Source organism: Solea solea, chromosome 5 (assembly GCF_958295425.1).
Source record: "Solea solea chromosome 5, fSolSol10.1, whole genome shotgun sequence".
Taxonomy (NCBI): domain Eukaryota; kingdom Metazoa; phylum Chordata; class Actinopteri; order Pleuronectiformes; family Soleidae; genus Solea; species Solea solea.
The window spans coordinates 11,514,524-11,537,931 of record NC_081138.1 but is presented as its reverse complement, the minus strand read 5'-3'; the positions used below and the strand labels follow the sequence as shown (position 1 = coordinate 11,537,931).

Below are 23,408 nucleotides of genomic sequence, written 5' to 3'. Positions count from 1 at the left end.
GATCTCTTTTGAATATTCTTTTTTTTTTGTGAAAATAGGCTGCGTGTCTAAAAATGGAACACTGCCACTTGGAATGCAAGGCAGTCGCTCAGTTCGACTGTATTGCACTGCACTGAAATGAGATGCATTGTTTTGCGGTACCATCTGCTACTGCCAAACAGGTGCGACTCAATTCAATAATATGATGAGGGAGGCAGTTATGCATTTCGGCTTTGGCAGGGTGTTGAATATGGGTGACACTGGCACAATGAAAATTAGATTTTAGCAGATTAACTGCCTTCTTTAAGGAATGTGATGCAAGTGTTGCCTCTTTTCACGTCGCACTTTGCTGTTGTGGAATTGTGGTCACTTTTTAATGATGTGATTTGCTTTCCCGTCTCCACTATTGTGAGACGACCACAGAGGGTTTTAGAGAACTTTGACTGAATTTAATAGTTAAAATAGTATCATGTCTCTAGTTTGTCAGTGGGTAGTCTTTTGTTTTTGCATTTCAATGTGTGTATTTTTTTATTAATGCATCACAACTACTGATTGTTGTTTGCTGTGTGTTCTGACACCAAAGCTTGACCACACAACAATTCCCATAATTCCCATAATTCCAAACTGCTTCATGACATCTTTAAATGAGGTATTTTTATATTAATTTGAATGAGAGACCCCTAGCAGTATATATTACATACTGTGTATTTAAAAGTAACTTGTTTAGTTACTTGCTGTCAGATTATATGGATAACAACATGGTGTCAGAAACAGTGCATCTATGAAAATTGCAACAATCTACAAAGGAAAAAGGCTGGTAATATTCTCTGTTTTTCTGTTCACTGACAAGTACATGAAAAGTTAATTTATCACTCAGCCTATATGTATAAACATTTTGAGCAGTCAATTTCCCATGTCTTGCAAAAATCCTTCAAAACAAAGATGCTCTGGAATTACATTTTCATCTCTGCCTAATAACATAGTCTAATTTCTCAAAGCAAGTCATTAAACATAGCTGTGGATAATCAAATTATACAGTGGCAGAAAAAAGTCCACAACAAATGCATTGTTTGCTCCGACTGGTGTAGCTCGCATAAGCCTTACAGCTGAGCAGCTCTTTTAAAAGGGAATTTGATATAAAAACAAGCAAACTTTTATATGAATACAAATAAAACACCAGCACTAAACACCTCATTTGATTTCAATTGATTGACTGATCATTTGTTGTGGGGCCAAAGTAGATCATGACAAAATAAAAGTCTGCATCTGTGACTGTTTCCATGACGTACCTGCTGCGTCTCTGGTAGCTTTTTACTTTCTGGGCTTGATTCCTCCGTCTGATTCTGGAAGCAGTTGACCCCAGTCTGTGGAGCAGAGGCATCTTAGTACAGTGAAGGGAAACATGCTAACTGGCGTTATTCAAAGCAAACTCAAAAATAATAGAGCCAGAACCCTTAATAGTCATCAGTGACATTACAAACTGTGTGTCTTTTTGATTTTCGCACAAGGTTACCCAGCCTTTCTTTTGACGACAACCGTAAAATCATCCAGCTAATGTTCTCATTTGCTTTATGATAGTAATCAACAATACAACTGCTAATTAAATGTTTAAGAACTATTCAAGTAATTAACTTTCTGTTCTTAGGTTTTTTTTAACGCCATCTTTATACCCTTGTGTTTGCTGATGGCTGAAAGAGAAACAAAAGAAAGGACAAAAAAGCTATTTCAAGATCTTACCTTGGGTGCAAAGAAATAGAGATGGGCATTTTTCAGAGTTTTCTGACATTTTATAGACCTAATAGTCCATCATGAAATAATCAATACGGAAAATACTCAGTAGTTGCAGCCCTACAGGATGTGTTGTTTTCTCTTAACAGAGCTGAACACATGGCTACAAGAAATGTCAATCATCCCCCCACTGTGATAAATGCAGAGCCATTTTCACCCATGGTCATTATTTTTGCTTATATGAAAGACTTTGATGTGAATTGTTTGAGCTTTACACAGCATGGACACTGAGCACTGTCACATCAAAGTCCATTAATTACTCCTCTCTTATCTCTTGTGGTCAAATTTGTTTTGGGGCACCAGCTGTTAACGGACAGGGTACAATGCAAAAATGTACCTGCCTTTAAAAAAAAACAAATTTTAGTGAAAAATCCCAAAAGGTTATAGGGATTAAAACATGCCAGAGATTAAGTTTTAAGTGACCTTGTTTTGTGTAAACCATGTCTGTACAAGGCTGTTCCACAGCGGATACTAAACAATCTGATCCATTATTAGGGCAATAACTGATCTCTTATAATGATGAGAATAAGGCACACACAACAAAAAAGACTGTTTCTTTTGTCAAAGCTTCATCATATAGCATTATTATAGCTAAAAACAGAAGAAAACAAAGACAGTGCTTTAAAATGATGTAGAGCCACACAGTCTCTAGATTTAAAGTCTGTGGCAATGCTTTGGAATGAACACAACAAGTAAGGTAAGGTGAGTGCAACACATTTGTGGGACTTGTGATAGGACAAGCGTTATAAGCAATATTTGATTTCATTAGCAGAAAGAACATTACGTGTTAAGTGCATTCAGCTGCTATCTGATTAGGCTACTTCAACTTGATTCTATAAATGATCTAGTGAGCTTTGATTGTTTGTTCTATGCTGTAATTTCATAAATGCAGAGAGGACTATGCAAGATGCTACGTGCATAAATTGCATGGCAGAAGTGCATTTTGTGTGTGTGTTCAAATCCACTTGTGTTAGTTTGATGGTGGCAAAACGGTTGTTGTGCCAGATCCATCATTCTTTAAAGTCCAGTCCATTTGCACCTTGACAGTGTGTTGAGTGAAGTTACTAACACTCCTCTGCAGACAATTTGCACAGTGTCACTTTGCTTGTTATGGTACATGCACTGATTGTCAGCTCATGTGGAAAATATGTGCTTGTGCACACAACATTACTTTCTTGATAATGTGCCCCTAAATTACCAGTGAAATACTGTGAAATCGACTTCCCACCACGTTATCATTGGTCAAAAGCACTAATGCTTTCTGTTGCCTCAAGCTAGCAATGCACCAACCATGGTTGCTCAGATGGAAGCAAGTAACTTTGCTTTTTTTTTAACAATGTAAATGGTCTGTATTTTACCGACCATTCACATCCATTCACTTTCATACAGCACATCTATGTGCAGCGCATTTTCTATCACTCATCTTTCATACCCATTTAAATGCTGCTGGCACAGCCATCAGGAGCAACGTGGGGTTAAGTGTCTTGCCCAAGGACACATCCGCATGTAGACTAGCAAGAGCTGGGAATCAAACCCTCAACCTTTGAGTTGAAAGACGACTCGCTCTACCAACCCAATGTGGGTGCTATATTAAAAAAGGGACGCTTTTTTTCAGGTCCAATTATTTATACATAAATTCTGCAAACGAACAACTAGAACAAGGAAAGGCGATAACTATATGAAAAACTAAATGCCTTATCACTGTTTTTCTTTACAATGTATATGTACATACAAAAATGGTCTATATCGTCGAGCAAATAACACACAACAACCGGCTATTTGTCTACAGACATCCTCGAAATATCCACACAGGACTGAGGCAGAAAAGCATCCGCTGTCGTGTAAGTTTCTGCAACACTGTCAATAAAAAATTGGTCCCGCCTTTCAGACAGTTTCCTCCAATCATCATGCAGAAGCCCAGCATCTGTGCCCGCCCACTGCTCCATTGAGTCCAAGAGAAGCTGTGCTTCTGTGGAAGTGACATTTTTGTCCACCGTCGTCGAGCTCACCGCAGTGAAAAAAAAACATTCTGTGCCGTCCCACAGAGAACAGTTGAAGCTGAGCTTCAGGTGGTTTTAATGCGGAGGCTGCTACGGGAATATGAAAATCACTTAAGACGATCATCTGTGAGGAACAGCTCATTCTGAACGGACTATTGACGCGCTCTAATCTCGTTCTAGTGCACGTTTAGTATTGAGATGTGAATACAACACATATTACATATTGATGTCATTTTAGAGGAAGCTGAGCTTCCCTTAGAGCAATCACCACTGGTAAAAACCTGCTGTAAAATAGAAGCCCACGACACTGAATTATGCAAATGTAGTATTTGAAAAATTGAGGCACCCTGAAACCTTTGACCAGCAGCATATATATTTCAAACTGTTAAGTATTAGCTTTGTCTATGGAAAGCATATCATTTATAGATTGCAGTGAACCTTTTACATTTCAGTTTCGAACTCAAGCATTGACAGTAACCTATACGCACTCATAAAACCTGTCTCTCCTCATTTCCTCCCAGCCTACGGGGAGCAGAGGACAGGAGGAGAAGAAGCAGCGTTCATGAGCAAACACAATATCCCAGTCTCTGTTTGGAATATGTCTCCTCTTATGTTTCGCCCTCTTGCTGAAGGATTTTTACAACCCAGCCAATGATCGATTCTTGGACACCAGTGAACATTGTTTTTGGCACTTTTTCATTCAGTAAACAATCTCTGAAAAAGTTTCTACAGACGGAAATTTCCTTTTCGGGTGGCATGTCTCATCTGTGGTCAATCAGCTAAGCTCTAATATTTCTTGATAATCACTTGTCACTTTGCTTTCCTGCTTCCATCAAATCCGCTTTGCCTCAGTTAGAACTGAATTGTCATGGTTACTGGGATCCCTGTGCACCAAAGTGTCAGTGAGGCACACGACTCCCTCACATGTTTAAAAGAAGCTCCTCAGTGCAGTAGTGATTCAAAGTCTTCTCACAGATGTTGTTAACACGCACTCTGCATGCAGTTAAGACACACTGATAAGAATCAAAGATGTGGTATCTTCTGAAAGAGGTAATTTCTCCTTGTCAAATTATATTTAATTGAAAGATGTTCTGATTTCATTTTGGTGGTTGAAGGTCAAAGTTCAGGGTCACTGTTGCATCACACAATATGGTTTTATGACCATTTATGACTATATGTATTACACATTGTTACTCAAATGATCTAGTAGTTATATTGTATATCAAATTGTCTAGGGTCATCTTCAATTTGAAATAATTTGTGTTTGTTAAAAAAAAAAAAAAAAAAAAAAAACAATACAACACAATAATCTATACATCTATGTCTACATTCAATATGCAATCAATAAAAACAGAACATTAGTACTACAATGATTCTTTAAAAGTATGTTGTCAACACTTTTATTTTGTCTCTTCCACATTATCAAAAAAAAAATCTAGAATTATATAAACAGATAAACAACAAGCATTGTGTGTGTGTGTGGGGGGGGGGCTAAGCATCAGTGAGACAGTAATAATAATTTAGAAACGGATTCAACAAAATGATTACTACTAAAGTGTATATGGATAAATCTTTTAACTAAAGGGATATATAATTATGCTGAAGTGATTTGCTGCAGTTAATGAACCTCATTACACTGGTAGCTGAAGTGGCTTCTATAACATTGGATGGGGGCATGGGGGCATGGGGGCACTGAGCATAACTTCAGTGAACAGGTGAAACTCATGGATACAGGCCCCGAGGTCACATAGGCCATTACAAATTAATTACACTGAACACTCACCTTTTCCATCTGGCACTCTTTAATGCCGCCACCCTCTCTGCTCATTACACCAGTGTTCATGGGTGATTTACTGTCTGTGACGATTCTCTGAACTCTAGAGATGTCCTGTAAAAAGAATCAACACAGAACAGTTGGACACTGGGTTAAAAACAATGTGCAAATAGCTTGTTGATGCATCAGTGGCTCGGGCTGTCTTGGGAAGTAAATCACTCTGACTTAAGGTTAATAACTGTTTATTTTATACTTAACTAAACAAATTCAGATGATTTATATGAAGTAAATTCACTATGGGTCGAAGAGAGTGTAAAAGAGAATTATTGAAATGTTAAGGCTTAGATGTTAACTTAGCAATACAATTAAGCATTGCATTCCAGGTACTAAGATCCAAAGCATTTCTCATGTTTATATCTCCGCTTTCGGTTGAAATATGACCATTAAAAGCCACAATTCATATTCACAACCAACACAGCTAAAGACAAGTTTACAGTGTAGATGTTTTCAATAATAATGGACACACAAGCAGCAGACAATGCTGATGTAAAGCAGGTACAATGTTTACCATGTTCATTGTATAAGTTATTACTTACTGCTGACAATTGCTTATAACAAATACGCACAGAGGACAACTGTTGCTGGGTAAAATTCATTTTGATGACATGAATGTGGCTACAAATGTCATGGCAATCCATTCAGTAGCCGATGAGAAGGACACATTTAAATTCAACTGTAGCCGCCATGCTACATAAAGCCAGATAACAAAGTTGTGCTGTAACCTTTGTTATGGGGTACAGCATAAACCTTGTGTAACAAAGTGCTAATAACAAGTTTTATTGAGAATATGCATACAGATGCTTTAATTTGTTAGTCAGATATTAAAAGCAACAAGCACCAACATTTGTCTGGTGTTTGTCTCTCAGATTGTGCTATGAAAATGATTGATATGTGGTCTGCAAATGACCTGGAGGAACCTAATGTTGGTGTTTGTGTAAACATACCGTACTAACATACATCATCTCTGAACAAAAGGAACGCTCCAGAATTGGGATTTTGTTTGAAAAGTGACCCACTGCAAAAAAACATTGCCAAGACAGTGGAATACGAAGGAAATAAGATGGACAATCAGGGATGTAATGCTGCTCTATGGAGCTTGAGGAACAATCTATATTCCCCCGACAAGATGTCTATATAAAAACAAGACTCAAAGTTAATATACTTATAAACAGTGGTGTAAGAAATATTCAAGGCTCAGACTGTACGCTGTAAATAAAAAAACAGAGTGGTCGCATGCAGGCTTTGATCAATTTGCTTCCAGCACACAGTCGAAATCAGTTGAATACTAAGTAATGATATGACTGAACTGAACTTAACTAAACTCATCATTTGTCTCAGGAAAGAGGCCCATAACATGGCAGAGGCGTAAGTATAAACAAGTATTTTTGTATTGTCTTTATTGTCGTAACATGGTTTAAAATCAATTTTATAGCCTGGATAATAAGATTTCTGTGTCAACGTGCACTCGCTGGCAGTAAATGATCCCCTGGAATACAGTCAAAACATAAGGGTATAAAGCTGAATACATGTGAAAAATATAAAATATAGTTGAGGCTACTTATGGTTATCCTGGTAGTCATATTTTTTAAATTGATTATTTAAATGCATTGCTTTAGCTCCTCCACTTAAGACATACAGACATATAAAAGCTGCCCCCCCTCACAAAATGTGGACTGTAATTGTTCTGTTGCTTGTCTGCAAACTCAGGCTTAGTTTTCTGCCCTCTCCTTCGCCAAGTTCCTCTTTGTGTGGGCAAACATTGACATTTTAACAACAAGCTCAAGTTTTCACCCACAATGTGATACAAACTGTTATGAATTCATACAAACAGGCCATGAGGCAAGTTAACATTGTTGCTGATCTATAGGTCTGTAGCTCCTGCACAGGCAGAGAGACAAAACTTCAACAACAGAAAGGCCAAGTTGTCAACTGACATGTCTTCTGAAATATCTTGACATTTACAAACTGTGCAGACAATGCATGTCTTTGACCTTTCCTTCATCCTTTACTTGATTACAGTTGTTAACTCTCGTGTTTAAAACCCTGCTCAAATAAAAAAAATATATAGCCAGTATAATTTACATTTAATGGGGATGCTAAATGGACAAGTATAGGGTTAAGACGCCGGTGACTGCCACATTACTGCCATAATTAAATTGTTCCTACTGATCAGCAGTGTGAGCAGCCTTTTCCTGTTGCACCGAAGTGGAGGTAGTTTCAACTATTTTACATACAATTAACTTAGTGCTACATTTAGTTCCACTCCAAAGGGTAGTTAGATAGAGTTCATGTCATGATTAATGAGAGCAGAGAGGACAAAAAAAGCTCTGTTACACACATTTACATTTACTCTAATCTTTGTTTTTTGTGTGAAATATTATCAGTTTGATCAGATTTTTTAATTGTTAATTGAATTGTTATCTTTTAAGATGCAAACCTTTGAGAAATCTGACTGAGAATAAAAACACTTCCAAAGCACACGCTGTTTCTGCTTAATGTGTCAAAAGGATTTGGGAAACACTGGTTTAATGTCATATTAATATTTAATATGTTGTCCAATTATATATTCATTATATTAACATGTATTTTCTTGTAAGTAAAATCTTAAAGAACTGGTGTCTAACACTGTTGATGACTTCATGTAGAGAGGTGTAAAAAGTACAATACCTAATATTATATATATATATATATATATATATTACCTAATATTGAATATACGTTAATAAGTGCTTAGGGCAGCACTTATTAACATTACATGTCATTTAGCAGACGCTTTTATCTAAAGCAACTTACAATGGAATTGAGCACGATCCGCCAGGGGTGGAGTCGAACTTGCGACCATGATGTCATTCGCACACAGGGTACCGGTCTTAACCACTGTGCCACACCACCCCCATTTTAACTTACAACACAAAACTACTACAGAAAATTATAGTATTTTTACTGCTGTCTACCAAACAGTCTCTTGTTGCACCCAACAGTGAATAATTAACACTTTTTTGATAAGATATTTCTTCAAAGCCAATTCTGTCTGCTGTAGCCAGTGTTCTGCATAAAGACAAGAATGCAGTACCTTCCTTAACTAGGTCAAAAAATATGTCTCTTTTGAGCATAAAGCAAGTTGGTTGCAGGATGAACACTCGAATCCTTAACCTGTCACTGTCAAACCCCATTCTTACCTTGGCAGCTACATCTTTCCCAGGTTCCAGGCTCAAAGGAATTATCTTTACTTGTGGAAGATTGCCTTTGTGTGAACATTTCATATATAAATTCCTAACTTTTGACAGCATCTGTCAAAATCAGCAGACTTTTACAGTACAGCAATGGAAAATTAATGTATTTAACATGCAGGTTTGTCTTCATGGACATAGTGATGCTCTGGTGGAACCTGGATTTATGGTTTTAACTGAGACTGTTTATTATCAGAGAATGTTGCATTCAATTGTAGAATACATTCAGGCAGAAAATGGAATAATAAGATAATGGACTTTACATCTTAAATAATGCATTTTTTTAACCTGTAGCCGAGAGCCTATGCCAGTTTAAAACCAAAGACTAAAAAAACCTTTTCTGAAGTGTATTTCTTGGTAAAGTTCCTCATATTTGTTGCATTATGCAAATGTTCTTCTATACTGTCTGAAGTCAGCTGATAAATATCTGAGCTTTTTGTGCTCCGCCAACCATCTACTATCTCCTCCTCGCATGGCAGAGATGAATTTCCCACCTATTTTTATACACAGTAAAACTACCATAAAAGTAAATATTAAGTGCTGGGAGCAAGGCTATGAAATGCGCGATTTGTCCTGCGACACAGTGATCTAAGGATCCAAGACCTCATCTCCCATTTCTTTGATGAGAACTGCATGCGTTTGGGACCACAAGAACTGGCTCTCTACCCAGCACTGTTAAATATGAAATCTTGCTGATGTCAGCATCTTCACTCTAGTGAACACTTCACGAGCAAGAAAGGTGTGTGTGTTTGAATCTTACGGTGTGTCAGTGAGTGACTTACAAGTTGGATTTAGGCGGATTTAGTGATGATGAAACTCAAACGTATGTTTTATTGGAGTTGACAAAGTCTTGCTCTATATGTCAAAAGCATAGTGGGTGTAGTGCTGTACCCGTGAGTCTAACTAAACACATTCAGCTGCAATTCACTAATATGTGAGTAATATGTAATGTGTGGATTGTTACCCTACAATTCAGCTGTTTGGCTCTTTCATGCACGTTGTGTACTATTGTACACAATGTGCACAGTTGCTGTTTTTTTTACGACTTAATTAGAGATAAATTTGGCAGTGATTTAAGTGAGATTTGACAAACCTCCACGTGCACAGGCAGAGTGGACAGATGGAGAACCCCAGTAATCTTTCCAGTGAGGCCACGCTCAGATTTATCACACAGCCCGTCAAAGTGTATAGCGCCTGGAGGAGATAATGGAGCTAGCAACTGCTCACAAGTGGAGAACTGCTATTTGTATGGTAATGAAGAGGGAAGTAATAACTCCATTAGCATAAAAAAATCAACCCAACCCTATTTTGAGTTTCTTCTGCTTCTCTTTTCTTTTGTGAGATGCTTATTTTAGACACGTGCTTGTATTTATTTGGCTCACAGAATTGCAAAGTAGAGGATAGCCCATTCAACACTTGTTGTAATGGATTTATACCGTTTTGCTTCTAATGCCAACAGGAGTTTGAATGTGGACAGCAAATGTCAATTACAGAATATTGGCAGTACAGAAGCAGAGCACTGGTGGTTCTGGGAGAGACTGAGCTTCTTACCCACAATAAGAAATAAATAAGGATTCTGAAGGAAGAAAAAAAAAAAAACAAGTGGCATGTCAAATATCCCAGACAGCAAAGAAACAGATGCAGAGTCAATTGTGGCTGCTTTAAGGAGAAATAGCCTCTTAAAGACAGGATTGCTCGTCAGAATCATGGCAGATAAGGCCCAGTGGAGCAGTGGAGCAGTGGCCGACTTGACCATTTCAAAGAAGTGACTGCAGCGACTGAGTGTCAGAAATCACAACTAGCACAATTTCTGATTGAGGCTGACATGAGGGGAAAATAATATAGGTAAAATGAAATATACCTTTGAGAAAGAAAAGCGATGTGTATGTTCTGCTTCATTTCTACACTTCTATTTTTTTTTTTAAATCAATATAATAGAGATGTGGAGAGTTGTAGAGATGTAGTTAGTATTGACCAGGTAAAACCTTGACGCTTCTCATTATATCTAAAATGTCGATGTATTTTGCAAGTGAAACAAAAAGCAGTATATTTTTTTTACAATAAATCTTCTTGGCAGCAACCTTTTATAAAAAACACTAAAAACGGAATTACATTCTGATCCGTCGGTTGAATTTACTGTGACCTTGACTTTGACAAGCTCCAAACAAAGACTGTGTCACTTTGAATTAATACATTCACAGGGAACACATTTAAGTCCAACCTTCCCATAATGCCTAAACATAATTGAGCTTCACTTCCAAAGCTACAGTGTCATTGACTATAAGGGCTGATATAATAAACGACTTAGACTGCAGCTTGATTTACAAATGCTATTATTCTGAACAACCTCTGGAATTGTGTTTGCCCAACTGTTATATTTGGTAGTAATTATTTCTTGGAATATCTCTCTCTGGAGAGTGATCCTCATGGCATCAGACTGACAAATAGCTACTTTGAAAATGAGGTAATAATCAGCTAACTCTTAAATTCATGTTGCAGATGTCGCATTACGAATACTCTGATGTGTGGTGAAGTGAAACGTTTGGCACTGAGATAGATTCCGTGATGTCATCAATGTGGGAGTTACAGTGTGGAATGGCCTTTAACTTTATGGTGTTTGAAATGAAATAAGAGGAAAAGTACAAGCAGAAACATTCAGAAACAGCTTTATCTTATCCAGTAAGTCAGTGGGGAAAATGGACTTCACCACCACTGAGGCAAATAGAAATTCCAGTATTTTACAATTCAAACTTATGTTATTTTCATCCTAAGACACTGCAGGTGCACTGTTAAAACTGTGGTCAGCGACAGACACAACTGACCAGATACAGTGAGGGGAAACTCTGCAGGCCTTTTCATTGCAGACAATTAATATGATTAATATGGGCAGCGATCTATTAGTTCTGCTTGTTCTAGGGTGCTTCTGTTTTGCATGGTGGCTCTTTCACTTGGCATTACAGAGGGAAATAGAGCCACTGTTTATAAGCCACAGTCGCTTGGACGAGTCACAAATGTCTAGGAAAGCTGTGGCTGTGCTTCGAGCAAAATCAATAGAAGTAGAACAGTATTTAGCATTCAAAGTGCACAGTTAATTTAAAGCCATAATGAACAAGAATGCATTGGACAAAAGTAAATGCTGCAGTAACACTGAAATTAACCACAATTACCACAACCACTTTTTGATTTTTTGGTAGCTGTGACAATTAAAATATAGTTTGACGCAATATTTTAATTAAACTCAAAAACGTTTGATGTTGTGTGTTTTAGTTTGTCGGAATGTTTTTTTCTGCTAATTTCAACTTCAAAATTTACAAAGTGATTAAAAACAGTGAGCTGAGATGGGGATTTTGTTACCACAAACACATGATACAATTAAAACAAAAAACTAAGATGTTAGTCGGTTACTTTTCAGTATTCTTCACATAAACAAATAAATTGTGGAAAAAGAGTGAATTTCAGACATTTGTCAAAATGGCAAATATGAGTCACTGATAATACAAGTCTGGATCAAGACAAGACGGTGTGGCACAAAGACAAAAAGCTCAATACCAGCACTTTGAAATTGAACCACGTCAAAATATCATGTTGAGTCAGAAACAAAAAGTCCAATGGGATTAAGAGAAAGTTTAGAAAAGTTATACACAATCTTTTACAGTTGAGATATTTTAAGACTGTTGCTATGAAAGGAAATGTGTTTTTCAGTGTTTGAAGGACTATTTATTTATTTATTTAAACACTTACACATTACTATAAATCACATGGAACTGTTGAATATTGACATACCTTGGCGTGTGGCTGCTGAAAGGTGACTCTGGAGTTGTTAATAAGCGACGAGTATCTGAACAAGTGGGCGGGGGCAGTGGGGAATCTGTGGCTGCTGGGCTGGTTGTGCAGGACAGCGGAGAAGCAGATGTGGACTGTATCCTTCAGCGCCTTCAGCTGGGACTCCTGTCCCCAAACAAGATCACACACACAAACACACACACACACACACACACGATGATGCCTCCATCCCTCCTTCCATCAACATGAGCAATTAATTTAAGCATTAAAGCCATGGGATGCCATGCTTTAAAGAGACTTTGGACCAGCTAAGAGGCATCGTTAGGCAAGGCCTGACACGGAACCCACCGGAGGAATGAGAAAGAAAAAGATCATTTTTGCTTTAATCAATAATAATGATAATAGACAGAATAATTAGTCAATTATTTTACAACAGCCACTGATGTCAATACTCCTGGGCTGAGCACCAGAACCAGCTCCTTTTCCATATCAGCACATTTTCCTGCCATGCATTTTTAAACTCCTTTATTCATTTGTTAAATAAATTAGATGTGACTTCTGTATTGTAGATTAGCTGGAAGTTGAACACACCTCTGAACAAATACTGTGCACGTACCATAACAACTGTGAAAATAAAATAACAATTAAGTGAAAATGTGTCCTTGTTATTCACCTTATCCAGTGCAGTCTTCTCTAGTTCTTCTTTGGCTATGTTTAACTTGTGCTCCAAGTCCATTAGTTGCTGCCCCTGTAAAGACAAGATATTTGTTTTTTTGCATACAAAGCATTTCTCCATCCCCAGCTCATCCACCCAGTAATCTGTAATCTGTAACACAAATATTTTGCGCAAAGGACAGACTTTCCCCTTTATTACTTAACTAATTGTCACTTTTGTCTCGGAAAAGGAAAAACAAAGCTCTATTATTGTACTGCACACCTCCAGTGCACTCTTACACACCTTAATAAAGCAATAACCTTTAGCACCAAAGGAATCACTTGATTATTTAAACAAGAAAGTAGCCGGATCTCATAAACCTGCCTGATCATAGCTGCGTATCACTGACTTAATTCTTGGTTCATGTTTTAGTTGTGAAGTACTGGGGGAGTCATAGATATCAATTTCACTCAGAGAAGTACCGAATGAAAAGGGTAGTCATATAACAATGTTCATTCAAAGCTCCACTGAAAAATAAAATAAAATAAAATAGAAGAAAGGTTTAATCTTGACAGTTTTAGGAGCAGACTCCCTGAAACCATCAAACCCCTTAATGAGCATCAGTGCTTGAGTTTAATCCCCAACAGAAAAGTACATTTTCAGTAAATGGCCTCATATACAGTAACTCATATAAGGACCAACAGAGCTTTTACTATGGATACATTAATCATCAAAAAGAAAGGGGATAATATGCACGCGATCTGTGTGAAACTCTCCTTGGTGATGGACTTTGAGCCATGAACGTTTATTGGGTGTCTTTTACTGGCCTCTAAAAATGATGAAGTGTAGAGTCTTAAGTTCTGAAACACCCAAGGTCAGCTAACGCAACAAACAGCATCAACAGTCCCTGCAAAAAAAATAAGCGTATACAAATGAGTGATGGGGCTCTTTTTGTTGGTTTAATAGACTTATGTGAAACATTGTGAGCTTTGTGATAACAGCGGTGGATACTTTACTGTATCTTTACATCACCATTCCTGTCAGCACAGTGCTAATTTTAATGATGTACATGTCGACCACTCACACCTATCAGCTGGCAGATAAAACACGTGTCTGCTTTCTCTGACAGATGAATCACACACACAGTGGAAGTCAAGGGCAGCAATCCCCAAGAATCTGATCTTTCTCTCAGAAGGTCTTTTTCTGTCGAGAGGAAGTTTAGGACAAAGTCATTTGTAGCTGCTGGGCTGTACTTGCAAGGGAATCCAAAGAAGTTTGAAGAGATCTTTGAAAAGTTCCTAAATCAAAGTCACAAAGGCTTGTTTATAATCTCTCTGTGGCAAAAGGCGAAGGGAGGAAGTATTCACTGATAGACATTTTAATGATTTTCAAGGGTATTGATTAAAACGACTTTTAACAGGACAGTAGAGAATTGATAAGACATTTGCAATTAAACCACTGGCAGGTTCCAGGTTAAAGAGGTCTTCAGGACACCACTCTCTATGTTTATGAGTTTAAGAAATATTGCAAAACAACACCAACTGCTGAGTTTAGGAAAGTGTAGAGTACTGAATAATCATGACTTCAGGCAAATTTGGCTAGAAATAGTAAAAAAAAACCTCCTCTTAGTTAGTCTTGTAAGAGATCTGAAGAGTTTGTATGCTTCAGACGTCTCTGTATCCATCCATTACACAGAGCATGATCAGTGGATACTCAGAGGACTCCCAGTGCATGGCCATTGACCCACAAATGCTGACTTTCAGGTTTAGTGCCTCTAAGTCGAAACCTCTATATTTCTGTGTTGAGTCCATTAGAGAGGTGTGGGGTCAGTGAGGTACCAGCCACTCTGCTACTACATCAGACCATCATTTTTCTTTTCTTTTCCTTTCTTTTTTTTCTAAATTGGCAGAGACGTAGCTGCTGGGATAGATTTAAAATGGAGGGAAGGACAAAAGAAAATGTAAAAGGCTTGAATATAGTTTCTCCGCAAATATATTGTCTCACAGGGAAATGCAAGGAAAAACTCTTATGACTAAGCAAGTGAAGGGGAACCTGCCTCTGTGCAGCTTTTGCATTTTAGTTTTGGGACAGTTAAGTTTGGATTCAGTGTCAAGTCTATTTTTTCCAGTTGTAGTTTAAATCTGAGCAAGTACAATCTGAGACCGGCTACATTTCAGTTATTCTCTGGGTGCTATATTATGTCCTCAATTTTTAAATCTGCAATGCTGGATTTGACCAAAAACTTCCTTTTTCAATTTTATTTTTTTATAGTAAAATGTTATGGTCCCTTTTTTTTCATGACTGTACCTGATAGATTTTCTCAAAAAGGTTTCTTGATTCAGTTTGGTCTCCATTCTTGTGAATGTTGTAAAGTGTATTGCGTGCCGTGACAATCTGCTGCAAAATGCACTTTTATAGTGCAACAGCCACATTCAGATGCCTGCTGGTCAGGATGCCTTGACTGACATCTCCCCTGTGAGGCTGATGACATTTCCGAAACTTGAGTGACTCTTCTTGACTCGCTGCTCCCTCGTCCCCCGCTGGGATTTTGATCACAGCATATGGGGAATACAGATGAGTTTTCAGGAATAGCTTGAGGGATCATTTGAGATCAGGGACATGATGCATTTCTCTCTGACCTTTCCATCAAAGAAAAAGCTGACTTTCATTTTTCAAAAATGTGGTCAAATTAGCTCTATCTGTGTGGGTCTGCAAATCTCAGACGCCGTGTTTCAGAGGTCCGAGTGAAATGTTTGGTGACATTGAGCAATAAGGTTGTTTTTTTTTTTTGGTGATTGACTGATGCAATTTAGAGACAGCGATTTACGAGCAGTGACACAGGGCAAACACGTCGATGCATCCATCATTCACAGGCTGGAAAGAGAACCAGGAACAGGACATGTAGGGACAATATATTCAGGCATTACGAGTGGCATAAAATTCAGTCTTGATGGAGCCAGTCTTTTTTATTCATTTATGTCAGACAAAGCTTTAGGAATGATGGGTCTGCAGAATCAAAACATACATTTAAGAAATGACATCATCGAGGCAGAAATGTCAACTGACATTTTAACCCCGTAAACAGGCATGAAAGGTCAGTAAATTTCAATAAATACTCAGATCTGAGAACATTTAGCCCTTGCAGTAGAAGGGACAGACAACAGGTTATATGGAGAAAGTGCTGACCAATTGACTTTGCAGGTGTCTGCCTCGCTGGAAGGATCTGTATTATCACAGACAGACTTAATTGGAGTGCCTTGTGTGATGGGGTCATCTATTCAAGTTGTTTTGAAGCACCTGTTTACCTCTGGTCTGAAGCTACTATAAAGACCCCGCCCCCCCTCTTCAGTTTGTGCTTACCTTAAAAATTAAATCCTTTTTCCCATACCGCAGTTCTTTCAGTTGAGCCTGGATTTTTTTGGACTGCAACGAGAAGATAAGGAAATAAGAGTTAGCTTATTCAAATAGTGAAATTGGTTTTAGATCACGTAGCAGGATTCTGCCAGCTGCAGCAGAAGACTCCTTTGTGAGTGTTCCCTGGGTAAAGCTCTGGCTTAAAGGATGGCCCTAGTGAGAGGAAGAAAATATCAAATCTCCCCTTCACTGAACTGCATAGTCCACACAATGACGCAGTCATGCACCAACGTCTTGCCCACTGTTTAAATCTGAATTCTCACCCCCGCTACACATATTACAACCACAACCACCATGAGCGCACACATGCACATTACAGCAAGGTCTTGCCTGTCATTTTGTAAGCAGCACACACACACACACACACACACACATACACATAAACAGTTTTCTTTTTTGTGTGTGTTGCCCATACATACAGTGACCAGCTCTGCCTGACATTCACTGTGTTGCTCCACATCAGTGGGTACACACAGAGCACAGAGGGTGTTGACTAGATAGCTTGGTAGCCAGCATCCTCAAAGTTGCCCAATGTGAGCTTGAACACTAAAAAGCCTGGACCTCAGTATCCTTTTACAGCGTTTCTTGCTGTGTCGTTAGTGAGACTATTTTCTGATCACTCTTTGTACCTGTGATTATTTAGCATTCAAATAATAATGCCATGACTCAAAATGTTTGACTGTCTCTTCTGACAATTTATCGACAGTGTATAACCTTCTAAGACTCTGAATTTCCCATTGGTTTGACAAGTTGCTTGTCTCTGCATAATGGCCCTGTGTAATCTGCCCTTTTCATCCACCTGTTGTTTTGTGGAAACACAAAATGTAAAGAAGTGAGAAGATTCCAAAAATTTTTTTATTCAAAATCACTGTCAATATCTATAACTTCTTCGCAGTGGCAGTAAAAATGTGACATGTGGGGTCCAGTTTCATCAAAACTCACTGAACATAAAGCTGAGGCACCTATGTGTTATTTATCCTGTAATGTAACCAGTTATTGCTCTTCCCAGAGTGCTTCCATGTCTCTAGACACCCATCTCTGTCTAGGATACAAATATTAACATCCTCATAAATAGCTATAGGGTTAAACACCAGAGACCCAACTCCAAGATTCACTTTAACCTCTTTATATTAAATGTAATGTTCTCTTATCTGTAGATGAGGTCATAAAATGCAATATTAACTCAGATATTAACAGATAATTAGTTTGCTGAATGCAGATTTCAAAATAGTTGCCTGACTAAAAAAGTGTCACAACTCAGAAATGCAAATGTTGGAATCACTAAATGTGCTGAGCTCTTTCAATTACCACATTGTTGGTCTATTATTTATTTAGAATAAATAAAAATGAGAGCTGTCATATTGATGGTTCAAATTCTGCAAGGCTGGAGCCTGTGTTTTAAAGAATGACAAGACCAAATACAATGATGCAATATTTTTCAAATGTTTCACTTTTCAAAAAATATTCTAGGATAAAGTATGTACAGTATTTGTGTGCATATATTTCAGTCTTGCATTCTGTTCATTTTTTATTTATTTATTTGTTGATAAAGAAGGGCAGCTTGGTTTGTGGTTCCTTCAGTCTGGTTCAGAGTTACACTAACTTTGCTAGATTATTTAACAACAGATGGTAGTAATATCCTCAGCAGTTTATGAAAGACATTGTTACAGGGCAACACATTTAAGCTGTTAACCAACATACTATTAAGTTGCCGTGGGACATATTTTTACAAACGGCTGCTTCTTTCCACATCCAACTGACACAGAGCAAAAGATTTTAAATTATCCTTTTTAATACTCTCTAACTCTTCTCTTGTTTTTATCTGCACCAACACCTGGAAAAGATAAATAAATCTTTTAGCTGCTTAATGCTGCACTAAGATCACCACTGAGGCACTTGTATGTGTTTTGGTGCTGGGTGGGTATAGTGTGCAGTGGGTTTATAAGAAGTGGAAACAGCTGCCTGTTGTGATGACAATGGTCAAGTTGCGGCTGTAAAACAAAAATAATGAGCTTCAAGAGGCTAAAACCTTCCATACCACTGAGGGGAAGTGCAGAGGTGAGCAACACAAGGTTGCAAAATTATTCAAGGCCATTATTGTATTATTATTAACTTTGCACACATTATACTTTACTCATAAAAGTAATCATGTGTAAAATCACCCAAACAGGGACTTTATCATTTGTTTCCTTTTTCTAAATCTTGACAGATTTCGTTCATTTCCCCCCTGACTACCTGCATTTTATGTGTCCAATTTACTATAGCCCTTTTGTTGGATGCAGATTAGTTTTTGAAGAAATTGATTTTTTTGCTCCCTCACTTTCGACACCATCAATAACTTTGAGCAAAAGCCTAAGCCACACAATCCTGTGCTGCATCAAAGTGCATCAAGCAGCGTTTTATGTGTGTGTCCCTAAACATGACACCGTGCGCGAGCATGCTTGAACTGCCAATGAGGAGATTATACTGATGTTTGTCTGCATGTATGTTCCTTCTGTGTTTTCAAGTGTAATTAAATGAAGGTAAACTACACATCTCACTGAAGCAGAGAAACACACAGGAGAAATAATGATTTTAAATTTGGCTCACCACAAGTCCTTGTTGACAAAGAAAGGCACAACCACTCAACATCACGTAAAATCCGATGCAAACAGGTGTTATGACATGACAGGGCTTTGGTGTGTCAACATGCATGTGTATGTGTGTTTAAACAGACTGGCCTATTTGTGAGGTTTGTCTGATTGGCTGAAGCACGCAAGCAGAGGCACAGTAGTGACTGGCTGACAGCCAAAACGTACTGACTGAAAGCATATATTTTCATTTCAGTCATTTCAGTCAGGGTAATCTGATTTAATCAATATGGATAGCGAATGAAGTACAACAGCACAGCAATACATCTGTTTTATTTAAGGGATCTGCTCTGTATTGCTCACTGTGCACATTACTAATTATATTGCAGGCTACATCACTAAAGCCCGGAGCATACGTCATCTTCAAAAACAACATATTATCAAAGCGACCAAACATCAAACATTCATACTGTATGTGTACAAAGTGCTTTGAATTCTAATTTCTTATTCCTGGATCATGCTGGAGCAATACAACTAAATACATACTCACACCAAGTGACTCACAAAGAAGAGCATACTAATACTGGACCAGGCCTTACTTTGCTCTCAAAAAAGCCTTTAGGTCTTTTCAGAAAATATTGTTTGAGGCAACCTTTGCTGTGACATGGTACACTGTTCATCTGGAAGTAGCCATCAGATGATGTGTACATTGTGGCCACAACGTCAGCCACAGCACTGAAAATAGGTTGCTGCAAACAAATAATATTCAGCCATGTCCAGAGTGTGCAGAGAAAATATCCCCCATGCTATTACTCTACCACCACCATTACCGGCCTGGACTGTTGACACATGGCAGTTTGGGTTCATGATTCATCAGTCCGCGTTGTGTTTGTCTAGTCTGCCCAGTTTTGGTGAGACTGTGCTGACCACAGCCTCAGATCGTGTTCTTGTGTTTGCTGTCCACCCCAAGGTTCAACATATCGTTCAGTCCAAGATGCTTTCCTGCTCATTACAGTTGTAAAGAGGGGTAATCTCGGGTATCTCAGTCTCTCTGTCAACTCCTGTCTAGCCACTCTCCTCTGACGTCTCTACAACAGGTTTCTGTATGAATAACCTTTCCTTAGGGGAAGTTTGCTGTTTTTCACACTTCATAAGCAAGACTGATGTGCATGTTGCTTAAATAGATATAGACTTGTATGTGTTCCTAATAAAGTGCTCAGTTAGAGCAGATCTCTTTGCTGCTTCCTGATTCCACAGTCTTAAGCGTGACGATGCAGGGCATCAATGATTAGACGCAGCTGTCCCGCATGGTTTTTAATAAAACACACCTAATCTTTCAATCGATCAGTGGCTGCACATTATTTGTCTTGTCTGTAAAACAAGAAAAACAAATGTCCATCTCAGAAATACATACAACAGCCTCAGAACTGGATGCTTTTAACCAACACTTAAACAATTTTGAGTCATAATGATGACAAAAGGTCATTACACAAGGTCATTCACCTTCAAATCAACCAGTACATACAAACTGCTTCTCAAACCAGTGTAACTACATTTCCAAACTGTAATATAAATGTAATTCTGCTGAAAACACAGCTAAAATACTGAAGAGTACAGCCATCCCTCATCAAAATTATGACCTGCAGCAACACCATTAATGTGCCAGAATAGCAAATAGGTAATAAATTCCTGCTCTTGAGAAAAAGATGAGCAACAGATTGCCACATGTCCTTCTACTTCACTGAAAGGGTCTCAGCCTTGAGGTTGACTGAGGATGTTTTACCCTGAGGACATCACCGTCTGGGCCCAGAAAGTCTGCATGACATTTTACTGTGGACTAGGTAAGAAGTACAGCCAGCGAAGCAGGGTGCAGTAGCTCATCAGCACCGAGCTGAGTGAGTTGCAGATTCCTGCTAAGTTCCCTCGACATTCTAAATAGACTGCTGGGTTTTTGAAGGGCTTCTGAGTGGTGATGAACAACTGCACAGCTGAGTCAGGCTACTGGCTGCCTGCCACTGACTGAACTTGCTAAGTCTGTGATATACTTTCCCTAGATGTGTATACCTATTCATATAATAAAGAAACTATTTAAAGACATTTAAAATAAGTTAATAAAAAAAATACTCACAATTAATATTTCATCATTAGGTTGTGCAAAAATGGAAAAATGACCTGTATTGCACCCTTATTATTTCAGACATGAATACAATGGTATTGTTATTTCATTACAATTAATCATAAGCCCCAAATGTTACATGGAACATACATTACCCTAAACTCATTAAAAGTAGTTAGAGCACTTCCTTGTGGACCAGCCAATCATGTTCATGATAATATTCATAAATAGCATGGGTTAACGTTCTACTGTCACTTCACATACAGTATGCTGAAAACTATTTTGAGTCTTAGTTTTACAATTAAAAAAATATATATACATATTTATATAATATAATCAATCAACCATAAAAGTAATTGACCGAAACCAATTAGTTATCTGTGTTAATGCTATAAGTACTTTAAAATGGCCAGCTAAAAATATCTTGGTTCTTGAACATGACTTCTAAGGTGTCATTTTAACATTTATAGATTTAATCTCAAGCATTCTCGCTTTGCTTTTTTATTTTGGCTCTCACATTGCTTTGAGGAAATCCTAATTGAAAAGACCTTTGAGGCGTGAAGAGAGAATTTATGGACAACAGTTAAGTCATAGTGCAAGGGTTTGAGTTGGTGTTCACTGTCATAACTTGTGTTAGACGCATTGAAAAGTGTAATAGCTCAATACTAAACATACATAAGTGAGGATACAATAAATCATAATAGAAAGATAACTCATCTTTATCGGGAAATACGTTTACATCCTTTCCGACAGACACACTCTTAATGAAGTGTGCAATTATCTCCTCTGATGCCAACAGTTTATCAGCTTTAGTATCTGTCTTTCTGTCACTCTGAAGTGATTACAGTGTGATTACAGTCTCAGTTTGGAACCTTTGCCTTTTAAAAATGAATATCTTCTCAGTATTAGAGTAGGTGCACAGAAGAATGTGCCTTTCACTGATTTATTTCAACTTGTATTACCCCACAAGGGAATTGCAGACAATGCCCTCCATTTACCTCTGTTTCAGGAAAATGATATTAGCTATATATATCCTAAATAACTCAAAGTATAGTGGCCATAACCATTCTGCAGTGATAACTGAAGAACAACAATACACAGTATTATACAGTATGTTGTCACCGAATCATTTCCATTGCTGTTGCTAGGGATTTTCTGGCTGAATGTGGATTGCTGACAACTTCAATCAGGACCTGTTCATAGCCTCTGAACTCTTTTCCAAATCCTTCCTGAAGCGTTACAATCAGACTTGGCAGACGTGGCAAATGTGCCACCATCATCTCAGAGTGTGAATATCTGACGATGTCTCAGATAAGCTTAGATGATTAAATGTCAGAGATGCTCAGCTGTAGGATCTGTAAACGGAAGAAGGCTTGCAGTTATAACACCAATTTCCTGTGTCTCAATACGAGTCTCCCATGTCAATAAAAAGCTCTTCAGCATCAAGAAGAGTCATGAGCACGACGTCCAACACAGTAATCAAACCGAACAATGTCAAACTGTACATCAGTAAAAAAGACTTAAAATGGTGAAAACATGCGATAATCAACATTTAGCACATTTCGAAAATCTTAATATTTAACAGAGGAGTCTGGTGTATTAAGTGACATCACTTCTGAAAGCCGGCGAACGTGAGCCGAATCACAACCCGTTCAGCTGTATTTTAGTTCAGTGACTGTGTCAGACTGCTATTAGGGGCCGTATAGGCCATTATCCACACTCACCTCTCACACACACACTACTGAAAATCAAACCTCTCACACACATACTACTGAAAACCTCTCACACACACTACTAAAAACATCTCACACACACACTACTGAAAATCAAACCTCTCACACATACATACTATTAGGGAAGCCCATTTCCGCCAGTGTGATGAAAAAAAAAAAGATCTGGTAAGTCATTATAATGAGTTAATATCTCAAAATAATGAGAAAGTATCTCAAAATAATGACTTTGTTTCTCAAAATAATTACTTTGCATCTGAAAATAATGACCTATAATGACTAAATAATTATTTTTGAGATACCAAGTCA

General features: G+C 38.0%; 1 protein-coding gene across 1 annotated transcript in view; it reads right to left on the bottom strand.

Annotated features, from left to right (window-relative positions):
* luzp2 (leucine zipper protein 2) overlaps window positions 1-23,408 on the bottom strand; it is a 121,893-nt gene that overhangs the window by 4,716 nt on the left and 93,769 nt on the right. The window contains exons 7-11 of the mRNA XM_058630384.1: window positions 16,630-16,692; window positions 13,288-13,362; window positions 12,615-12,779; window positions 5,551-5,655; window positions 1,269-1,343 (exon numbers count right to left, since the gene is read on the bottom strand). Of these exons, the coding sequence (XP_058486367.1) occupies window positions 1,269-1,343; window positions 5,551-5,655; window positions 12,615-12,779; window positions 13,288-13,362; window positions 16,630-16,692 (483 nt within the window). The remainder of the gene's footprint in view (window positions 1-1,268; window positions 1,344-5,550; window positions 5,656-12,614; window positions 12,780-13,287; window positions 13,363-16,629; window positions 16,693-23,408) is intronic.